Source organism: Lactuca serriola, chromosome 4 (genome assembly GCF_051521515.1).
Source record: "Lactuca serriola cultivar US96UC23 chromosome 4, Lser_US96UC23_V15, whole genome shotgun sequence".
NCBI lineage: Eukaryota > Viridiplantae > Streptophyta > Magnoliopsida > Asterales > Asteraceae > Lactuca > Lactuca serriola.
In genome coordinates, this window is record NC_136411.1 from 43,984,409 (window position 1) to 44,004,184 (window position 19,776).

Genomic DNA, 19,776 nt, shown 5'->3' on the forward strand with positions numbered 1-19,776 from the left:
ATGCATGAGATTCAAGAAAAAATGCTAGATTTATAAGTATGTATGAGGTTCACTTTCTTGATTGTATGTGATTATGCATGATCATGTATGTGTGAGATTGTATGTGCCTATGTGTGTGTGATTGTATGTGTGTTTTAGTAAGTGTATGTATGTGATTGCGTGTGTCTGACAATTTAACTTTATAACATTAGTAGTTCTTTGAAGAAATCTCAACCAAAGTAAGGAAAAATATCAAGAAACTTTGCATAAATTGTATTCAACAATTTAATTTTGTATAATAGTGTTGATTTCAATCTTATAATGAACTTGTTGTGTTAGTAAATGTTGTGGTATGTATTGATAAGATTTTTGTATATTTCATTAAATCTTTGTGTAACGCCTGGGTTTCAGGGCTAAGCATTTTTGTCAATGTAATAGTCTAGGTCAACTCTTGTAACTCTTTTTGAAGTAATAAAGATGAAATATTTGAGTATTATGTGAATTATATGTGTTTATTATTTAATTATAAATGTATAATTAATAAAAAATAAAAATGAGCGTCAAAATTAAAGTGTGAGATAATCCCGATATCTCTACATAAAGTTGTAGAATATGTCTCAAGGTTTCCGTGCATATAAGGAACGCCGAAATCCGAGTTATAACGAAGAAGTTATGACCCGTCGAAGTTTCACGACAGAACCGGCACGATACCGGGAAGCGTGAATAGTGAATTTACGATAGAGCGAGATTTAGCCTTAGTGATCTAAACGAAAGTCGTAGAATATGTTAAACTAAGAACATCGATAAAAAGAACGCCCAAATCTGACTTCGTATGAAGAAGTTATGAGATTTTAAACAGACCAATCCTGTCCCGGCTTGTTAAAAATATAACTTTAAAAATAAAATCAAAATTAGCCGACGGAGTCTAAACGAAAGTTGTAGAGTACGTCTTCACCTACGCGTGGATATAAAGAACGTCAAAAACGGAGTTTGTATGAACGAGTTACAAATTATAATAGCATATTTACGTATTAAAATAAAGTATAAATCATGTATACGTACACATATATATACATATGTATATATCATTAGAAAGGTATCGACGATGCGGTCATTATAAGACTAATGTTGAGTTCTTTCGACATTAGTTTAGTACAAATATCATTAAATCCATTTATAATAGTATTATAGAGGGGTGTTTAGTTGTTTATATAACTAAAAGGTCATTAAGTAATTATGGAGGGTAGTTTTTGAAAATTCAATTAGTATAAATAAGAGCCTTGGGCTCTCATATTTCTTGCACCATTCTCTTGATTCAAGAGTCTTTCTCTCCTTATCCCCCGAGCATTTCGGTCCCTCGTGATTCGACTTCTCTTTCTGTAGCTTAGTATAGTAAGGTGAGCGCTGAAGCGCTGCACGAATCTTTCTTAGAAAGATTCAGCGACGAAGTTCTGCCCCTGCAGAGCCCGACTCCTAGCTAAAACCCCCTTGTAAGTAAGTTATGCTTACCTTATTTTAATATAGCTTATATTTAAAATTAGTATTGTTATTATGAACTTATAATAAATATTTGAGCTATTATTATAACTTATATAAGTGTCGTTATAATATTTTTTTAACTACTCGCGGTACGGGGAATCTGGTTTAAAGGGCCGCATAGGGTTGTTGGATTTCAGAAGTGCTATATGCCAAAATGGTCCTGCCCTCCGGTGTTTTATGTCTGGCCCCTGTCTGTACATAGTGGTTGGAAAATATTGTTTAACGCTTATATAATAATAATAATACTAAGACTAATAGTTGGTCACGGTAAATATTAGACTAAAATTTAGCGATAATAATGCTAGGTTTCGTCGAAGGAAAATAGAATCGTTAGAAGCAAGCGCTGCCCGATTTTGGAATCATCACCTTAACAAGTGAGTGCATAGTTACTTTCAACTTACACATAGATATGGAGTATTTTATATAAATTACGTGCTATGTGTGCATATTATCTGAATACTTGCTATCTATGCTAGATGAACGTTGTTATACATGTTTTCAATGATTTAAACTGTATATGTATTTTATATCTACGAAAATGTTGGGGTAAAACATGGGTAGATGCAATAGGTGATGTGTGATAAAATGATGAGAGGCATCGATGTTGATGTTGTTGATTCTGTCATCTAGCGGAGTATGGATGACGACCACAGACTCTTCTAGACAGTCCAGTGGAACACTAGCAGGCTCGCAACCTGTAGGTGTTTGTGAATGATATGTTCACCGGTGTACTCCATCCTCCACATGGTTGCCTTTAGGACATTTATTGCTGAGGAATCCCCTTAGCAGTAGTGTCCGTCCCGATGATGATCCTTAGGCTAGGTCCCTTATGATAGGTGTTTAGGGACGTAAAGTGAGGATAACGGGAACGGGTAATCAGGTTATTGTTGATCGATGAAATTAATAAACTTATTTATTGTGGGTTGAAAACCCTATGTGCTCACCAGGCTCCCAAGCCTGACCCACTCAGTTTTATGTATTACAGGTAGTGGCGCATGAGCATAGGTGTGATGTTTTGGACGAGGGATTACGGATATAGGCCTGTAGATATGAAATAATGTAGTAAGGCTTATATTGTACTGTTTATGCTTTTGATCTGTACGAACATGACATCCCGAGTCTTTTAATGAAATACATTTCTATGGAAATGCTTTTGATAAATCTTTATCATATTTTTGTTTTGGGACAAATTCCGCAACACTTTCATTTAAAATGTAACTCTGATTTTTAAACAAAGCATAAACAAACCGGTCTTTTCTGGCCGTGATTTTGGGGATGTCACACTTTGTAATGCTCTTCATTAAAAAAATTAACTTATTGAGTTAAGTTTTCTCTTTATAAGGTCTTCTCCATGTATGTGTCCTATAAATGAATTATGAAAATGATAGCATGATCTAGTTATCATGTTTCCCTTATTCTAATACTAGATTGGTTCTTTTGTCTTATAGTATAAATAACGTGCACATCTAGATCACATATGTTAGGGTTAATGACCTAAAAAGGTAACGAACTTTTGTCTTTGTCCACATCTAGGTAATCATGTTTTTTTCATTCATATTTGACCATTGAACTTGTTTGACATGTTCAAAATAGGGTAATATGACCGGTAATTAGCGGTAACATTACCCTATTATGAACAGGTCAAACAAGTTTACTGGTCAAATGTGTACAAAAAAACATGGTTACCTAAATTTAGACAAAAACCAAAGTTCCTTACCTATTTTGGTAATATTGGGTTCTTTATGTTAAGTGCAAGTAGTCATAAGATCCATTGATGTGAAATGAAATTGGGTTGTCCGGTCTTGTGTATGAGGAGATGGTTAAGTCTTGGGCCAACCCAGTTTAGGCCCAGCTAGTTAGGGGTTAGGTTGTATACGCTTAAGGGGCTAGGTTGTATGTGTTTTAAAGACCGAGCAACACAGCTTAGCCCATAACTAGCCGGGACTAAACTAGGTTAGACCAAGCCTAACCTAATTGTCCATTAACTGTCGGAGCTTGATCCCAGGGCACACAGTTGTAACACCTAAAATTTTCAAACAATTTTTCAAATTTCAAAAACATACTTTCATTCATAAATGTTATAAAAATGTCATTGTATCACATATCAATCCATAGTAACACATCCCAAGATCATAATATATAAAAACTCCTCATGTGTGTACTAGTCATGTCGGCGCCTTCCCACGATCCTCACTAGTACCTGAAGCACATAACACAACACCATAAGCATAAATGCTTAGTGAGTTCCCCAAAATACCACATATAACACATAATATCCACTCGAGGCTATAACTCTGTGACCCTCCGGTCCTAACTCTGTGACCCTTATGGTTCTAACTCTGTAAATCCTGGAACATACACGTCATGAATCACATAGAAATAATGCAATGCATCACAATCGCATAAATAACATACAAGATACTCTGTCATATACTCTAATTACCACTCTAGGTAAAGTATAGTGAGAAGACTCGCCTCGGGTAACTCGGTAATCTTGAACTCGGTAAAATCTAGTCTAGCCTCCGCCTAATCACATGGAATAAGCACTCTAATCAATACAACTCTCAAGGCTAGACTATTCCCTCTCTTAGCACTCTCAGAAGGGTAAAAGACCATTTTACCCCTCTCTTGGCTCAAAGACCCTAACGTTGACCAAACCTTAAAAGTCAACAAAAGTCAACTCTCCGGGTTACGCTGCACGAACCAAACCTGTATGCTGGGCGTACCCGGCGACCTCACAGAAACGGGGAACGCGACCCCCTACGCCGCGCATACTAGGATTACGCCTCGCATAACTCTTAGTTTCAGACTCCTTAGCTTTTGGGGTCTTAAACAGTTAAGGCAAACGTCCAGCTTTCAGATGACCATCCCTAAGCCTCTTAATCCATAAAATTGGTGACTTTAAGCCTTTGCATGGCTGCAATAGTCACCAACACCCATAACATTCGATTTCCAACCCTAGAAAGGCTCATAACTCAAGCATGACCCCATAACAACGACCAAATTGGGATTTTTATGGATCTACAACACATATCACTGAAATGGGATAGATCTAGGTCCATGGAGTCCCTTATGCTAATAAAGTCTCCACCTTTAGGACTTTAACCCTAGAAATGGTCCATGCAACACCAAACCAACATAAAGAGGAAAGTTTTGAGCTTTTTACCTCTAGATGAAGCTTCTCCCTCTAAAGAACTCAGATCCAAACTTGAACCTCAAACTCTAGCCTCTTCAAGCTCCTCTCCTTCTTCTTTACTAACACACAAATGCACTTTTAGATCAAAACACTCACACACAAGCTTTGGGACGAAGGAAATGCTCTCTTAGGGTTTCACTCTCTGATATGGTGGCTGGGGATAAAGCCTTAGCATTCCTTATATAGTGCACAAGCCAAATATTAGGGTTTGCATCTGGGCCCGCTACGCCCAGCGTAACCCTGGGTACGCCCAGCGTACCAAGGCAAGTCCGCGTCCAAATTAAGCGCATGAGTACGCGCAGCGTACTCTCCAGTACGCCCAGCGTACTCATTTGCTACAATTTCCACTCAAGGGCTAGTCCTGACAACTTGACAAAAGAGAAGGGTTAAATAGCTTTACCTGGATTTCGGGATGTTACAACAGTCCCTAAGACGGTTCTTGTCCAGTATTACCAAAACGGGTAAGAAACTTTGGTTTTTGTCCGTATTTAGGTAACTATGTTTTTTTCGTATACATTTGACCAATAAACTTGTTTGACATGTTCATAATAGGGTAATATTATCGTAATTACCGGTCATATTACCATATTTTGAACATGTCAAACAAGTTCAATGGTCAAATGTGAACGAAAAAAACATGATTTCCTAAATGTGGACAAAGACAAAAGTTTGTTACCTTTTTAGGTCATTATCCCCATATGTTATTACCAAACATAAAAATAAAATCAATAGATTAAAAATAAAAAATAATAAATAATAAAAATAAAATAAAAATAAAAAAAACTCATATTTTCCACACGATCCAAGCTTTGCATTGTTTCAGAAGCATTAGATTTTGGCGTTTTTTTTTTTACCAAAAGATTGTAATTTGAGAAAGTATTTACCAACTAATGGCATTTTAAATTTTATTTACCAAATAATTATAGTTTTGTTAAAATGTAAAAAGAACACCGAATCTGATTCACCTCACACGCTCTTCTTCCTCAGGTGAATTCAATGTTCAACTCTTGAATGTAAGTTAGTCATCTTTGTTCTCTAAATTTAGTCTGAATGATATTTTTTACCAAGTTTTAAATATTCAATAGAGCTTTGTGATCTAGTAAACATAATAATTAAATATTTGGTCCCTATATTGCATAATTGCATATATGGTCCATGTATTACATAATTACAGAAATACTCCCTTGTGATGTTTTATTTATATTTATGAGAAAAGTACTAACCCTCTTTTTTATTGTTTCAAATGTATTAGGCTATCTTTTTTAGGCACATAAAGATGTGAACGGATTTTTGCAACCATATTATGTGAAAGAACGTAGAAATGGAGGAGGCTATGTACTTTCTGTTATTGTACTTGATAGTTTTTATGTTGAGAATACATTTAATGTTTTTTATTTTTAACATGGGATGTATAAAACTACAATACGCTATTAGTTTTGTTTTAGTTCTAGGAAACTAATGTTACAAATATTTGTATAAACGTTAATGTTACTTTGCAACATTTTATTGTAGTTAAACATTAGTTTCTACTTGCGATAAAATGCCGTATTAAGCATTGGCAAGTGTTGTGTTCATACATGGAGGTGTTGCACATTCTTTGAAAAAGTGTTGTCGTAGGCTATTAGAAACAAAAGAAATATTGCACTTTGTTAAAAATAAATGTTGCTCTTGATTTAAAAGGTGTTGCACTTATAAAAAAATGCAACACTTTAAAAAAGATGTTGCATATACTAAAAAAAAGTGTTGCATTAGGCCTAAGGCGACATTACCTAAGGCAGCACATGATAAAGTAGTGTGTTAGGCATAATGCAACATTTTTAAGGCCTATTGCAGCACTTTATGGGTGATGCATTAGGCTCGTTTGTTGTAGTGATTGTAACATTAAAAAGGTAATATTTTGCATTCAAAAATCAACTAAGTATACTATGTTGAAAGTTGAAATGTTTGAATCATAATTAGAATAATAAACGATTAAAATGTACTAGAAAAGCCAGAAATGAAAATATGAAAAAATGACATTTTTTAGAAGATATAAAATCTGTAATTCAAAATTGGTGGGTTGATTAATGCAAGATGAAGAATGATAATTTCTAATAAGTGTTTCAAAAATATGTAATGTTTTTTTTTTCTTACTACACTTTAAAATACAATGCTTTATTTTATGATGGTCTATTTTATTGTTGTAAACTCTTTAAATTTATGGGCTACAAACTTTTATTTCCTATGTTTTGTTTTCTAATTTTATGTATTACTTTTCAATCATTTATATAAGTCGATCAAATTCATTGATTATTTCCTATAATTTAATGGGTTGATATTCTGATAAACAAAATGAGCAAATATGTGCATTAATATTAATTTACTTCTAAAACGATGTTAATGATCTTATGTTTATAATTCAAAGATTGTCTCTTAATCAGATGCATAGTAGTTGTTATGTCTCGTGAGTATGAGTCTCACTCATTATATAATTCTTACAATTATCAAAGTATTACGAAAGTGTTTTTAATATATTTTTTAATATTTTCGTTTTATTGTTTATAGATATAATATTACGTTTTTAAACACGTAGGCAACTTCCTGTATCGGTTTCTGGATCTTTCCCTTGCCATGAGTATCTTGGAGGTCGATGATCCCTACAACAACTCCACATGAGCAATCAGGTGATCTTGTAGGATTCACAATTTATCCCAAACTTTCTTCAATTTAGTAACATATGATGAAAAAACTTATGATCCTTGTGATAGAGAATATAATTGTTGTTAAACTTGATAAATCGGGGCATCGATTATACATTTGATTTAATCATCCCATATCTTATTTGCAGTTCATAGCAAAAGAGCACTATCTGTTGATAACCATGAAATCGACTCTGATTCCAATGGAGACATGATTTCTGGTTAGGATATTTTGTTGATTTTGCAGGGGCAGAACAAGTCCTTTTTTTACCAAACAGGGAACAGGGCATAGGAAAGCCAATTGAAACAGGGGACAAAAACTGCTATATGATAACAAGGGTAAAACTGGAAATCGGCTTTTCTAGTCCTGTAAAGTGAGCACAGAGTACAAAGAAGAAAAGATAATACTTGAGGCAATGTGATACTTCTTTATTCACTGAACAGAGAAAACAAAAGTCTGGGATACAGCTCAACGTTCACATGCCTTCCAATTTAAACTAAGAACTTAGCAGAAAAATAGGAACTACCTGGCTACATGCTAAAGACTAGGGAATCATCTTCACACGTGGTCTTTGATTTATTCAATGGGAAAAAACTACTTAATACTAATAAAAAATTGTGCAGAAAAAAACAAACTCTGAATTATTTCAACATTTTCCCTCCTAATTCAGAGTTCTCAACTTTCTTCATACCAATCAACTTGCACATTTCCTCATGCTTCACTCTAGCCAGGGCTTTTGTAGGTAGTTCTGCCTTCTATTCCTTTCCATCTACGTGTGCAACTGTGATTTCACCATTCTCCACACACTCCCTGATAAAGTGAAATCTTACGTCTATGTGCTTGCTTCTTCCATGAAAAAACTGGATTTTTCATGAGTTCAAGTGCTGACTTGTTATCCACATACATTGTCACTGATGGGATGTTTTGACCTGTTATTGATGACAAGAGCCTTCGCAGCCAAATGCCTTGACATGCAGTCATAGTGGCTGCCATAAATTCAGCCTCACAGGAGGATAGAGCTACACATCTTTGTTTTTGTGAAGACCAAGAAACCAGATTTCCATTGACATAAAACACCATCCCTCCTGTACTTCTTCTATTATCTAAATCCTTTGCATGATCACTATCCGAATACCCTGCAATATTTATCTTCTTTTCTCCTCTTGTGTAGACCAAACCATGGTCTAAAGTGCCCTTTATGTACCTGAGGATCCCTTTCACAGCTTGAAGATGAGCCATAGTAGGTCTCTCCATGAAGCGGCTTACTACTCCCACTGCAAATGCCAAGTCTGGACGGGTATGAGTCAGGTACCTAAGTCCACCCACTATACTCCTGTACTCAGTGGGGTTGACCAGCTCTCCACCTCCTTCTTTAGTCAATTGGGTCTTGTGCTCCATGGGACTTTTGGTGGGATTACACTCCATCATATGGGTCTTTGCTAGGAGGTTTCTAGCATATGCTTCTTGCTTCAATGAAATAGAGTTATTTTGTTGATTTACCTCAATTCCCAGGTAGTAAGTAAGGAGACCTAGATCACTCATCTCGAATTTTGCATTCATCTCCATCTTGAATTCTTTCACGTCAGCAGTAGAGCTTCCAGTCACCAACAGGTCATCAACATAGACTCCAATAATTAAAATGTTTCCATTCTTCAACCTGGTATATACAGAGTATTCTTGGGGGCACCTTTTGAATCCAAGACTTTTCACGTAAACATCCAAACACGAGTTCCATGCCCTAGGCGCCTGCTTTAGGCCATAGAGTGCTTTTGACAGCTTATAAACCTTATTTCCTTCACCTTTTTTCTCAAATCCTTCTGGCTGTGTAACATATACTTCTTCTTCTAACCTTCCGTTTAGGAAAGCTGACTTCACGTCAAGGTGATGAACACCCCAGCCATTTGAGCCAGCAAGAGCAAGAATAACACGAACAGCTTCAATTCTAGCAACAGGGGCAAATACCTCATCATAGTCGATTCCATATTTCTGCATATATCCTTCCAGTCGGGTCACGCTTTATTTTGCCACGACCCTAGCTTTGTGCTTCAGTATCCTTCCAGTTGGGTCACGCTTTATTTTGAAGACCCACTTCAAACCAATTGGCTTCCGATTTCTTGGGAGATCGACTAAAGACCACGTTTTATTTCTTTCAATCGAGGCTATTTCAGCCTCCATCGTCTGTACCCACTCCTTCTTGCGGCTGGCCTCGGTGTAGGTTGAAGGTTCGTCATCGCAGCTCACCATCATGAGTTCTTCCGGTGGTAATTTAATTTCTTCCGTGTTTTCGTATAGGTCAGTGAGCAATCGGTAACGTTTGGGGGCTCCACCACCTGTGGAGCTTGACGCGCTGCTTAGAGTCGTTACCGGAGCTTGAAGATTTGGAGTAATTGATGGACTGGGTGAACCCGGTGGTGTATTAGCGGATGCATTAAGTGGACTTGAATAGACTGGTGAGGTACTGGGTTGAGGGGTCTCGGCCCAAGTATTATTAATATGCGATGATCCAGTTTCTTGCTCGGGTATATTTGACCCACTTCCATAACCAGGGGTATCCGACACCCATTCAAGATCTTTGCTATTTGCCTCGTCACTGAAGTCAAAGCCTTCAACAGTGAACACCATCCCTGGTGACGACTTGATCTTGGACGTGCTCTCCCATACCCATCTCCGATTTTCTTCAAAGACTACATCCCTACTTACATACATAGAGCCTGAATTAGGGTCTAGAAGTCTGTGAGCCTTCATTCCTTTTTCTGTTCCAAGATACACCAGTTTCTTTCTTCGATCGTCTAATTTCCTAAGATGCCCCTTTGCTACTTTCATGTGAGCAACACAACCAAAGTTTCTTAGGTGTCTAACATGAGGCTTTCTTCCTGTCCATAATTCATACGGTGTGGTTTCCTTGAGGGCTTTCGTGCTTAATCGATTCAATACATAGACTGCGTGAGTCACAGCCTCCCCCCATAAGACATCGGGAACCCCCATCGACTTCAGACAGCTCCTTGTCATCTCCAGCACCGTCCGATTCCTCCTCTCCACGACCCTATTTTGCTGTGGAGAGTAGGGTGCGGTGTAGTGACGCTCCAATCCGGTTTCTTCATAGTACTCATCAAATTGCTTTGACAAGAACTCCCCTCCACGATCTGTTTTGAGTACTTTTAGCTTCTCACCGGTTTCATTCTCAACCTTGCTCCTGAAGTTCTTGAAGGTATGATAGGCTTCATCTTTAGTTTTCATTGGATATACCCACATGACCCTGGTATAATCGTCAACTAAGAGCATGAAATATATGTTACCTGCAGGTGTTGGAGGTGAGACTGGTCCACACAGATCGCCATGGACCAGTTCCAATTTCTTTGTGGCCCTGAAACTTGTGCTTGCTGGGAATGGAGTTCGAGCTTGCTTCCTTTTCAAACAACCTTCACATGGTTCTAAGGGTACCACCACCTTGGAAATTCCTTCAATCAGGCCCTTATCAGCCATAGTCTTTAAAGAGGTGAAATTCACATGGTCTAGCCTTGTATGCCACAGCCATGTTGGATCACTTAGATTGGTCATTAAACATCTTGGTGCAATCTCTTCTAGATGAATTTTATAGAGGTGGTTTGGAGATTTCTTCACTTTCATTAGTAGTCTTCATGTATCATCATGCACCCACTAGAAAGGCTCCTTAATTCTGATCTCATCACCTGCTTCAGAGAGCTGTCCAAGGCTAATTATATTGCTGCAGAGATCAGGTATGTAGTACACGTCCTTCAATCTTCTTTCTTCCCCATTCTTGCACTGGAGTAGAATCGAACCTTTCCCTTCGATTTTTACTTTGGTTTCATTCCCAAATTTCACAACCCCATGGATTTTTCTGTCCAAGTTTTGAAACTTGTTTTTGTCCCCAGTCATGTGGTTGCTGGCCCCAGTGTCAAGGTACCACACCTTGGACTGATTCAAGGCTCCTCCATTTGGCTTCACCTCATGTTTCACTTTTTCTTCATTTAGAAGTACTTCCCCTATCTCTTCAAAGGCTAATAACAGCAAAGCTAGTTCATTATCATCATGGACCAGATTTGCCTCTAGATTTCTTTCTTTCTTTGGGTTCTTACACTCTGTTGCATAATGCCCAAACTCCTGGCAATTATAGCACTGCACACTACTTTTATCTTGGCTGCTGGAAGTACCTTGGCCTCCCTGATTATGGTGACCACCTCTGCCACAGCCACTGCGACCTCTTCCTCTGCCTCTTCCTCTGCCACGTGAACCATTAAAGCCACCCCGGTTTGTCTTTGCCTTTGAGTCACTATCACTTTTCTTCTTGTTCTTCTCTGACCATTGTTGATAAGTCATGAGGAGCTTTCTATCTTCTGGCTCAGCATGACATTTCATCCATTCTTCATAGGCTTTAAGCCTTCCTATTACTTCAACGAACATGGAGTTTATATCTCCAAATTGCTCAATTGTTGAAGCAATTTGGAGAAACTTGGACGGTATTGCCCTTAACAGTTTCTTCACAATGTAGGCCTCCTCTATAGTGTCCCCAAGGGTGCGCATGGTGCTCACAATGTTGCATACTTTTGCAGCAAAGTCATCTATGCCTTCTGTCTCCTTCATTGTCATGGTCTCAAACTCTGTCTTCAATGTCTGTATTATGGCTGTCTTCACCCTATCTGCTCCCATAAACATGGTTTTCAAGGCATCCCATGTCTCTTTGGTTGTCTTCTTCTCTGCCAAAGAGAGTAACAAATCTTCAGGAATACCTTGATAGATGGCTGCCAGAGCTATCTTATCTTTCTTAACTTCCACCACTCTATTCTGAGTCCTGGGCTCCACTACTTCCCAAACTCCTTGAGCTTGCATGAAGACTTTCATTTTTATAGCCCATGCACCATAATTACTTCTGGAAAGCATTGGGTAATGAAGAGTGATCTGACCTTCCTTTTCACCATTTCCATTATTTCCAGACATCTCTTCTCGTGACTGGTATTTGGGCATACACCTGGAAGCTCTGATACCGAATGTTGATTTTGCAGGGGCAGAACAAGTCCTTTTTTTTTACCAAACAAGGAATAGGGCACAGGAAAGCCAATTGAAACAGGGGACAAAAACTGCTATATGATAACAAGGGTAAAACTGGAAATCAGCTTTTCTAGTCTTGTAAAGTGAGCACAGAGTACAAAGAAGAAAAGATAATACTTGAGGCAATGTGATACTTCTTTATTCATTGAACAGAGAAAACAAAAGTCTGGGATACAGCTCAACGTTCACATGCCTTCCAATTTAAACTAAGAACTTAGCAGAAAAATAGGAACTACTTGTCTACATGCTAAAGACCACGGAATCATCTTCACACGTGGTCTTTGATTTATTCAATGGGAAAAAACTACTTAATACTAATAAAAATTGTGCAGAAAAAAACAAACTCTGAATTATTTCAACATATTTCACCATCAACAAATATGAACTTGTTTTTTTGGAAGACATTGCAAATATCATTAATCGTCTCCAAGCTGCAAATTCAGCTCCATCGCATACATGGATACAAGTATAGGACTAGGATTATCAAATAAACTGAGAAAAAAGTAACTTAAAATGTTGATAAAATTGGATTCATCTGAACATATCCTTTAAATCTTTGAGTTTTACATAATTTGATTAAAGTAATGAAAGAAGATGAAAAACATATAAAAAAAAATGGAAGATCGGTTTGAATGCTAAATCATAGATCCATTTTATTGATACTATGGGTGGCAATAGGTTGGGTCATTTTGGACCTGCTTAACTAAATGTTTTGAAAAGCTCAACCCAACCCAACATGTTTAAGTAAACGATTTGGAATTGGCGTAGGCTTTCTATGGGACAACATAAGAGATTTTCAAACAAGGATTTGAATGCTCTAGATTCAGACAAATGCAAGAAATAACAACACACTCTGAAATCTTGAACAACATTTAAAAAGAGAACACAACAATTTCAAACAAACTAGTATCGGAAAACCACAAGGAGTTGAAAGAATTCTATACTTCACAAAGATAGAACAAGAATAACATGAACTTGCCATTTTAAAATTTCACTTCACTCCTATTTTTTCTTCTCCAGATTTCCGCAGTTTCGATCACCCTTTTTACCCTTTCTGGATCAAGCTGAAAACCAAAAAAAAAAAAAAAAAAAAATACATAGTTTTAATTTCTCCAATTATTTCCATGTCAAGATTAAAAAAAATACAAATTACAAATTCATGGTGTTATTTAAGAATAATTATGATCCAAATCATTTCACCATAATTAAAAAAAGAAAAAAAAAAATTAAATGCAATTTGTCAAGATATATACCATAGGGTTGTCTCCATTTTGGACAAAAGCCTCGGCTACATGGCAAATAATGAAATTTCTCATGGTGTACTCAAGAGTGTATTCGCTCAACCTGTCAAAAAACAAAATAGCATAACAAGTAATTAGTAATCACATAATCTATAAATGACACATCAAAATCCATGCAAACCAAGTAGTATGACTCACTTGCATAATGTACTTATTTTTGGAAAGGGTAACACAGCCACATCTTGATCAACATTCAAGGGGTGCGGATTTAAATTTGTTTGTGTACCCTGAGATTCATTATGTAGAAAACATGAGAAGCATGAAGCACCAACAAAAAACATAATATATATATATATATATATATATATATATATATATATATATATATATATATATATATATATATATATATATACACACACACACACACATCACCTGAGAAGTCTCTAGTTTGAGTCCCTCCATCTCCAGCTTTAAAGGGTCTACTTTGAGTCTCTCAAGCATTAGCTTTTCATGAAAGTAAAAGGTCCAATAATCCATACGATTACTACATTTCATATACACATCATGATACTTCAGCTCTGTCCCATAATCAAGCTCTCTATTAAAAAAAGGAAATCATCATAAAATCAGCCATTTTGATTTTTGAGAAACAAAAACCAAAAATGAGTATTTATCTATTTCAATAAAATAACCAAAAAAACAGATTGTATATCAACTTTGTATAATATTGAATATAAGCTAGACCTAAACCCAAACTTATCCAATCCTTCAAACGGATTGGTATCAACCCTCACTTATCTTCTCCTGAAAGTAGGCCAAAAAAGTTGACAACTATAGAAGACTTATATGCAAATACACAACCATTGAATTTTGATTTTCATGGCAAGAGTAAGCAGCACATCAGGATTAAATATAATTTTATTCTGAGAATTGGTCACTAAATTAAAAGGGAAGTTGAAGTTGGACAGTACTTTCTTGGAAAATCAAGAACCCAAATCACATAGAAACAAGACAAGACAAACCCTATACCTTTTACTTCCTCAATTTTTGCTTGACTGACAAAAGTATCAGCCATTATTTTAGATCCAGATCCATGTTTCCTCCAGTAAGCAACAAGGTAGCTTGTCACCCTGGAAAAAACAAAACAAAATCATATATAATATAACAAGTAATTGATATGCTTATACTGACTAAAATTTAAATCACTCACAACACAATCTCCTCTCTGGTAAGTTCATTGGTGTCCATTACATCCCAGAAATCGCTGGCGTCCATCATATCCATGAAACTGCACCAAAAAGAAGAACAATAACAATCTACTCGCTACGTAACAATTTCACATATAGAAACACATTATTAAGCTCGATTTTTGGTCGATTGCAGGGTAGGGGAGTCTGTTCTATTTATTTCAATAACCCAAACGCTAGTTCATCCCATAATCACACCCGGAAAACCATCCATTAAACGAAACGCAGCAAGGTTAATCGACTCTTACCGGAAACGAAGATTGCACGATCTTCGGTCACCCGAATTGCCGGTTATGTGCTCCTTTAATCGACTCTTACCTGCTTGCCGAATACACGATAAGGAAAAGCTACCATGTATTTAAACCAAAAGTTTAATGACGAATATTTACCATAATTAAAAAACAAATTTCCTAATTTATCCGATCCTGTATTTTTTAGAATTATCCAATTAAATATCCTGTATTTTTTAGAATTATCCAATTAAATATCCACATCCCCCCCCCCCCCCCCCCCCTTCAAAACCGGATCCGGGTCTAGGTTCAATTTTCCCGTTTACTTTGTTTTATTTCGACAAAATCACACAAATCTATGTGTTTTACTTTATTTTGTTGTGAAATCTGCAAAAAAAGTCCTTATACGGTGATACTCGTGTTTGTAAGTAATAGATAGGTTTGATGGTGTTTGTTTAACTCGGCATACGTATTGTCTTGAATTCGGTAAAGTTAAAACTCCACTTGATATGAATTGTGTTATCAATGAAGTTGGAGTTGGAATAGATGAAAATGATGATTTGTTAGATAATATTAGTGAATATCATAAACTTGAATTGTGTTATCAATGAAGTTGGAATAGATGAAAATGATGATTTGTTAGATAATATTAGTGAATATCATAAACTTATAGGTAAACTGATTTATTTAATATTAGTGAATATCATAAATAGATGAAAATGATGATTTGTTAGATAATATTAGTGAATATCATAAACTTATTGGTAAACTGATTTATTTAACTATAACTAGACCTGATATCTCGTTTACTATCCAAGCTCTTATTCAATTTATGGATTCACCAAGAAAGTGTCATTTGAATGTTGCATTTCGTGTTCTTAGATATTTGAAACAAAGACCTAGGAAAAGGTATCAATATTGTTAAAAGTGAGAATTTATCTTTGAAACAAAACTATACGGGTTGCGACTCGTTTTCTTTATTATTGGTTGACACACGGATCTTACGATGGGTTACAGGTTTGGTTCGGGTTTACACCAGACTTGAAATGGAAATAAACTTGATCTATATACCGTGGATTGAAGGCTTATTTGTTCATATCTTACTTTTCCTTCTGAAGATGTTTCTCTCATTCTCTCTCGTCTCCTTCATTTGCTTTGGGATTTCACCTGTAATCTATATTCAGTTGTTTCTAGAGTTTGTATGGGAGTTTTAATCTTGTGTTTTCGTTTCCTGTATGAGCATGAGTGTTTGTGTAGGTGAGGTTTGATCTTATTTTTCATAAATAAAATATGTGTTGATGTTGTGATAGTTTTGTTTATATATATATATATATATATATATATATATATATATATATATATATATATATATATATATATATATATATATATATATATATGAGGATAGAAAATATACATTACAGTCCCACCTAAGCTTAGGTACTAAACCTCCTAAAATATGTAGTCTTAACTTATTAAATATATCTGATTTGGTTTTCACTTGTTAAATATACCATCCTCGATAACATTTCTTTCCTCCATTATCGTTTTACCATCCGTGTTTTCTTTCTTTCATTATCGTTTATTACTTCACCCTAGTGAACATTACTTTTTTTCAATGTCACGAAGGTTGAAGATAATCAATATTCTTGCTTCCTTATCAAAACTATTACGTCGATCTTGAATATTCATCTTCAAGTGTTAATCGTGAGTCCCCTAACCGTAATCTTTATATAGTAAAACGACGTATTTTCATGAGGTTTAGTATCTAAGCTTAGACGAGGGTGTGTTCTTCTTCGGATTGTTCCTTTTCACTGCCTACTCCTTTCTTTTGTCACCGGTTCCATCAGGAGGCCTCAAACATTCATCGACCCTTTGCAACACAACTACGACTTCCTAAAACCTCCAACGATTTATAAATGTTCTCGGTTTGGGTTTGAAGCTGCACCAACTTCGTCCTCACCGCCATTGACTGTCTTTTCCACCAACCAAAAGGTGTATATTTTTCTCTCTTAAGCATTATACTTTAAATGAGTTTCCAATGCTTCAAAGGTGACACTAATAGACTCTTAAGTACTTAACTTCTAAAATAACTCTTAACATGAGTTATTCTAATATAGCAATGTATAACTCAAAGTATGCAATGCAACTAATTAAGTGCCCAAAACCCCAAGTCATCTCATGCCCTATCGGGTTGAACTGATCCATTTAAACGAGCACCCATAATAATAACCCATTATGCTTTATCAACTTATATAATATATAAGGTACAAGTTGATCTATAAAATGCAAGATAATCAAGCATATCATGGCCATTAGAATGTCTCACTAGTCCAACATGTAAATAATTAGGATCAAATTTAAGAAACAACTTGGCTTACCTGGAAGTGTGAGAATCAAAGTAGATGATGATGTTATGTTACTGATTCCTTCCTCTTCCCATAATGGTGCCTTATGATTATAATCTGATGGATGGATTGAGATGCACGATCATGGTGTTTTAAAGGAGTTGGAGCATAACTGAAAGGCTCTTCAATTTCTCTCCTGACCGTTCATATACTAAGTTCATCAATTACACCTTATGGAAAAGAGATTGGAACCACACAATTATAGTCCCTTAAGTTATGGACAATTGTCATATCCATCGTACTACAAATATTTATGTCTAGGGACCTGATATGCCATTATGGCAAACGGTAACACCCTGTTCTGAAAATGTAGGGGCATTTCGGTCTTTTATGGGTCTTGAAGTTTTTATTTTAGAGGTTTGGGGCCTAGGTTTGTTGCTAGAAGAGTAGGGCTTCTCGCCACCTTTCCGTGGATATAAAGTTCGTCGGAAATGGACTTAGAACGAAGGAGTTACAGCACTGTATATAAGTGATTTGTAGAGTGGACTCGCGGATCGATATTCTTTTCTACTATCTTTTCGGATTTGCAAGGTGAGTTTTCCTCACTGTACTTTTGGGTTAAAGGCACGAAGTTCATCCCCTTTTGGATTGTTATCCTAGTTTATCGCATGCTTGTATGTCGTAATGATTTCTTATATATGTATCTGGTATATAGGATGATGCTATGCTTAGTGATCTGTTAGATCCGTACGACTGCTTGTATATGCTAGCTAGGGTTTGATATAATATATGTTAATATATGATGGTATGTTGGGTTGAAGCGGTCCTGCTATGTGCTCAAGGCCAAAAGACCCAGGGCGTCCTTAATAGACTGCAGGCCAGTTGGGCGTACCAGTCAAGCCGAAGGCCTGGAGAATATTCCAGATAGGCTAAAGGCCCGGTGAGGCGTACCAGTCATGTTGAAGGTTATGTAATCATACCAGATAGACTATAGGCTGGTGGGGCACTCCAGTCAAACCAAAGGCTCTGTATGCATGTTGTTTACTATTATTATTATTATGATTATGTGTTGTGTTGGTACTTTGGGGAAAACTCACTAACCGTTGGCTTACAGTTTTGGGTTATGTTTCAGGTACTTCAAAGGATCACGAGAAGACGAATGCGTGACCGTACACATCCTCATGTCTTGGACTTATGATTTTGAGAGACTCTAATATTGATAACGTTTTAAAAACTATATTATAAACAATTTATGATTTTGGGATGGTTTTTTAAAAGTATAAAATTTTCATGATTTTTATGGATGTTACACTTAATTTGTTTAAAATATGTTTTGTAGCAGCGAAGACATGCTCGATATCAAAAGGAAGCTATTGCGGAATTGGAAGCGGGAAAATGGATAAAAATCAAAGAAGTCTTAAAACTAGAAGACCTCATTGTAGTTTCCTCAACACGACGTGGTGATGAGGGAAATCCCGATGGAATAGTGACTTGTCAATTACGTATTTTTAATTGTTGGGTCAAAAATATGGTTTATACTTTACTTTTCTAGAAAAATGTATTTTTGTGTCTTGGACCGTAAACAACTTGGTGTTTACGGTCGTAAACAGGTTTACGACTGTAAACCCATTTACGCCCCATGTTCACCAAGCCCATATTCCCTAGTATATATATAGGTGTTAGGGTGAGGAGTAGAGATTGATGAACGAGAGAAGAGCGAAACTAGAGAGCATTTTGTGTGTGTGAATCTTTTGTATCTGAAACTTTAATTCTAATCAATTCATACAGAGATTCATATTATTCTTCTTCACCTTCTCTTCTATTTGATCTGACATCATCCGTTTGATTGGGATTCTGCACCATCAAACGGATTTGATTGATACACAGGCAGATTAGGGACTTACAATTGGTATCAGAGCTTGGTTGTATCAGTCAATTTTGTCAGATTTGGAGCATTATTTGATCTTATTTTCAAAATATTTTTGCATTTTTGGATAGATCTCTGAAAAATAAGGGGGGTTTGTTCTTCGTGTTTTTCATAAAAAAAGTGTTTTTGATCGAGTTTTGGAGCTTCAAAGTCGAAAAATAGGTGTTTTTGGTCGAAATCTGCGAGGGTGTAGCGGAGTTTGCGGCCGGTGGCTAGGGTTTCGGAGTTCACTGCCCGAGGTTCACGGTCCGGACTTTACTGCCCGAGGTTCAAGGTCCGAAGTTTGCTGCCCGAAGTTTACGGTCCGAGCTTGCGGCCTC

General features: G+C 36.4%; 1 protein-coding gene across 1 annotated transcript; it reads right to left on the minus strand.

Annotated features, from left to right (window-relative positions):
• Window positions 1-13,253: 13,253 nt before the first annotated feature.
• LOC145100089 (uncharacterized) lies at window positions 13,254-15,339 on the minus strand. Its single transcript, XM_079037488.1, has 7 exons — window positions 15,200-15,339; window positions 14,915-14,992; window positions 14,734-14,834; window positions 14,137-14,302; window positions 13,900-13,988; window positions 13,714-13,804; window positions 13,254-13,524 (listed from the first exon to the last, which is right to left on the minus strand). The coding sequence occupies exons 4-7, from the start codon at window positions 14,257-14,259 to the stop codon at window positions 13,444-13,446; spliced, it is 384 nt and encodes a 127-aa protein (XP_078893614.1). The 5' UTR covers window positions 14,260-14,302; window positions 14,734-14,834; window positions 14,915-14,992; window positions 15,200-15,339; the 3' UTR covers window positions 13,254-13,443.
• Between the last annotated feature and the right edge of the window lie 4,437 nt (window positions 15,340-19,776).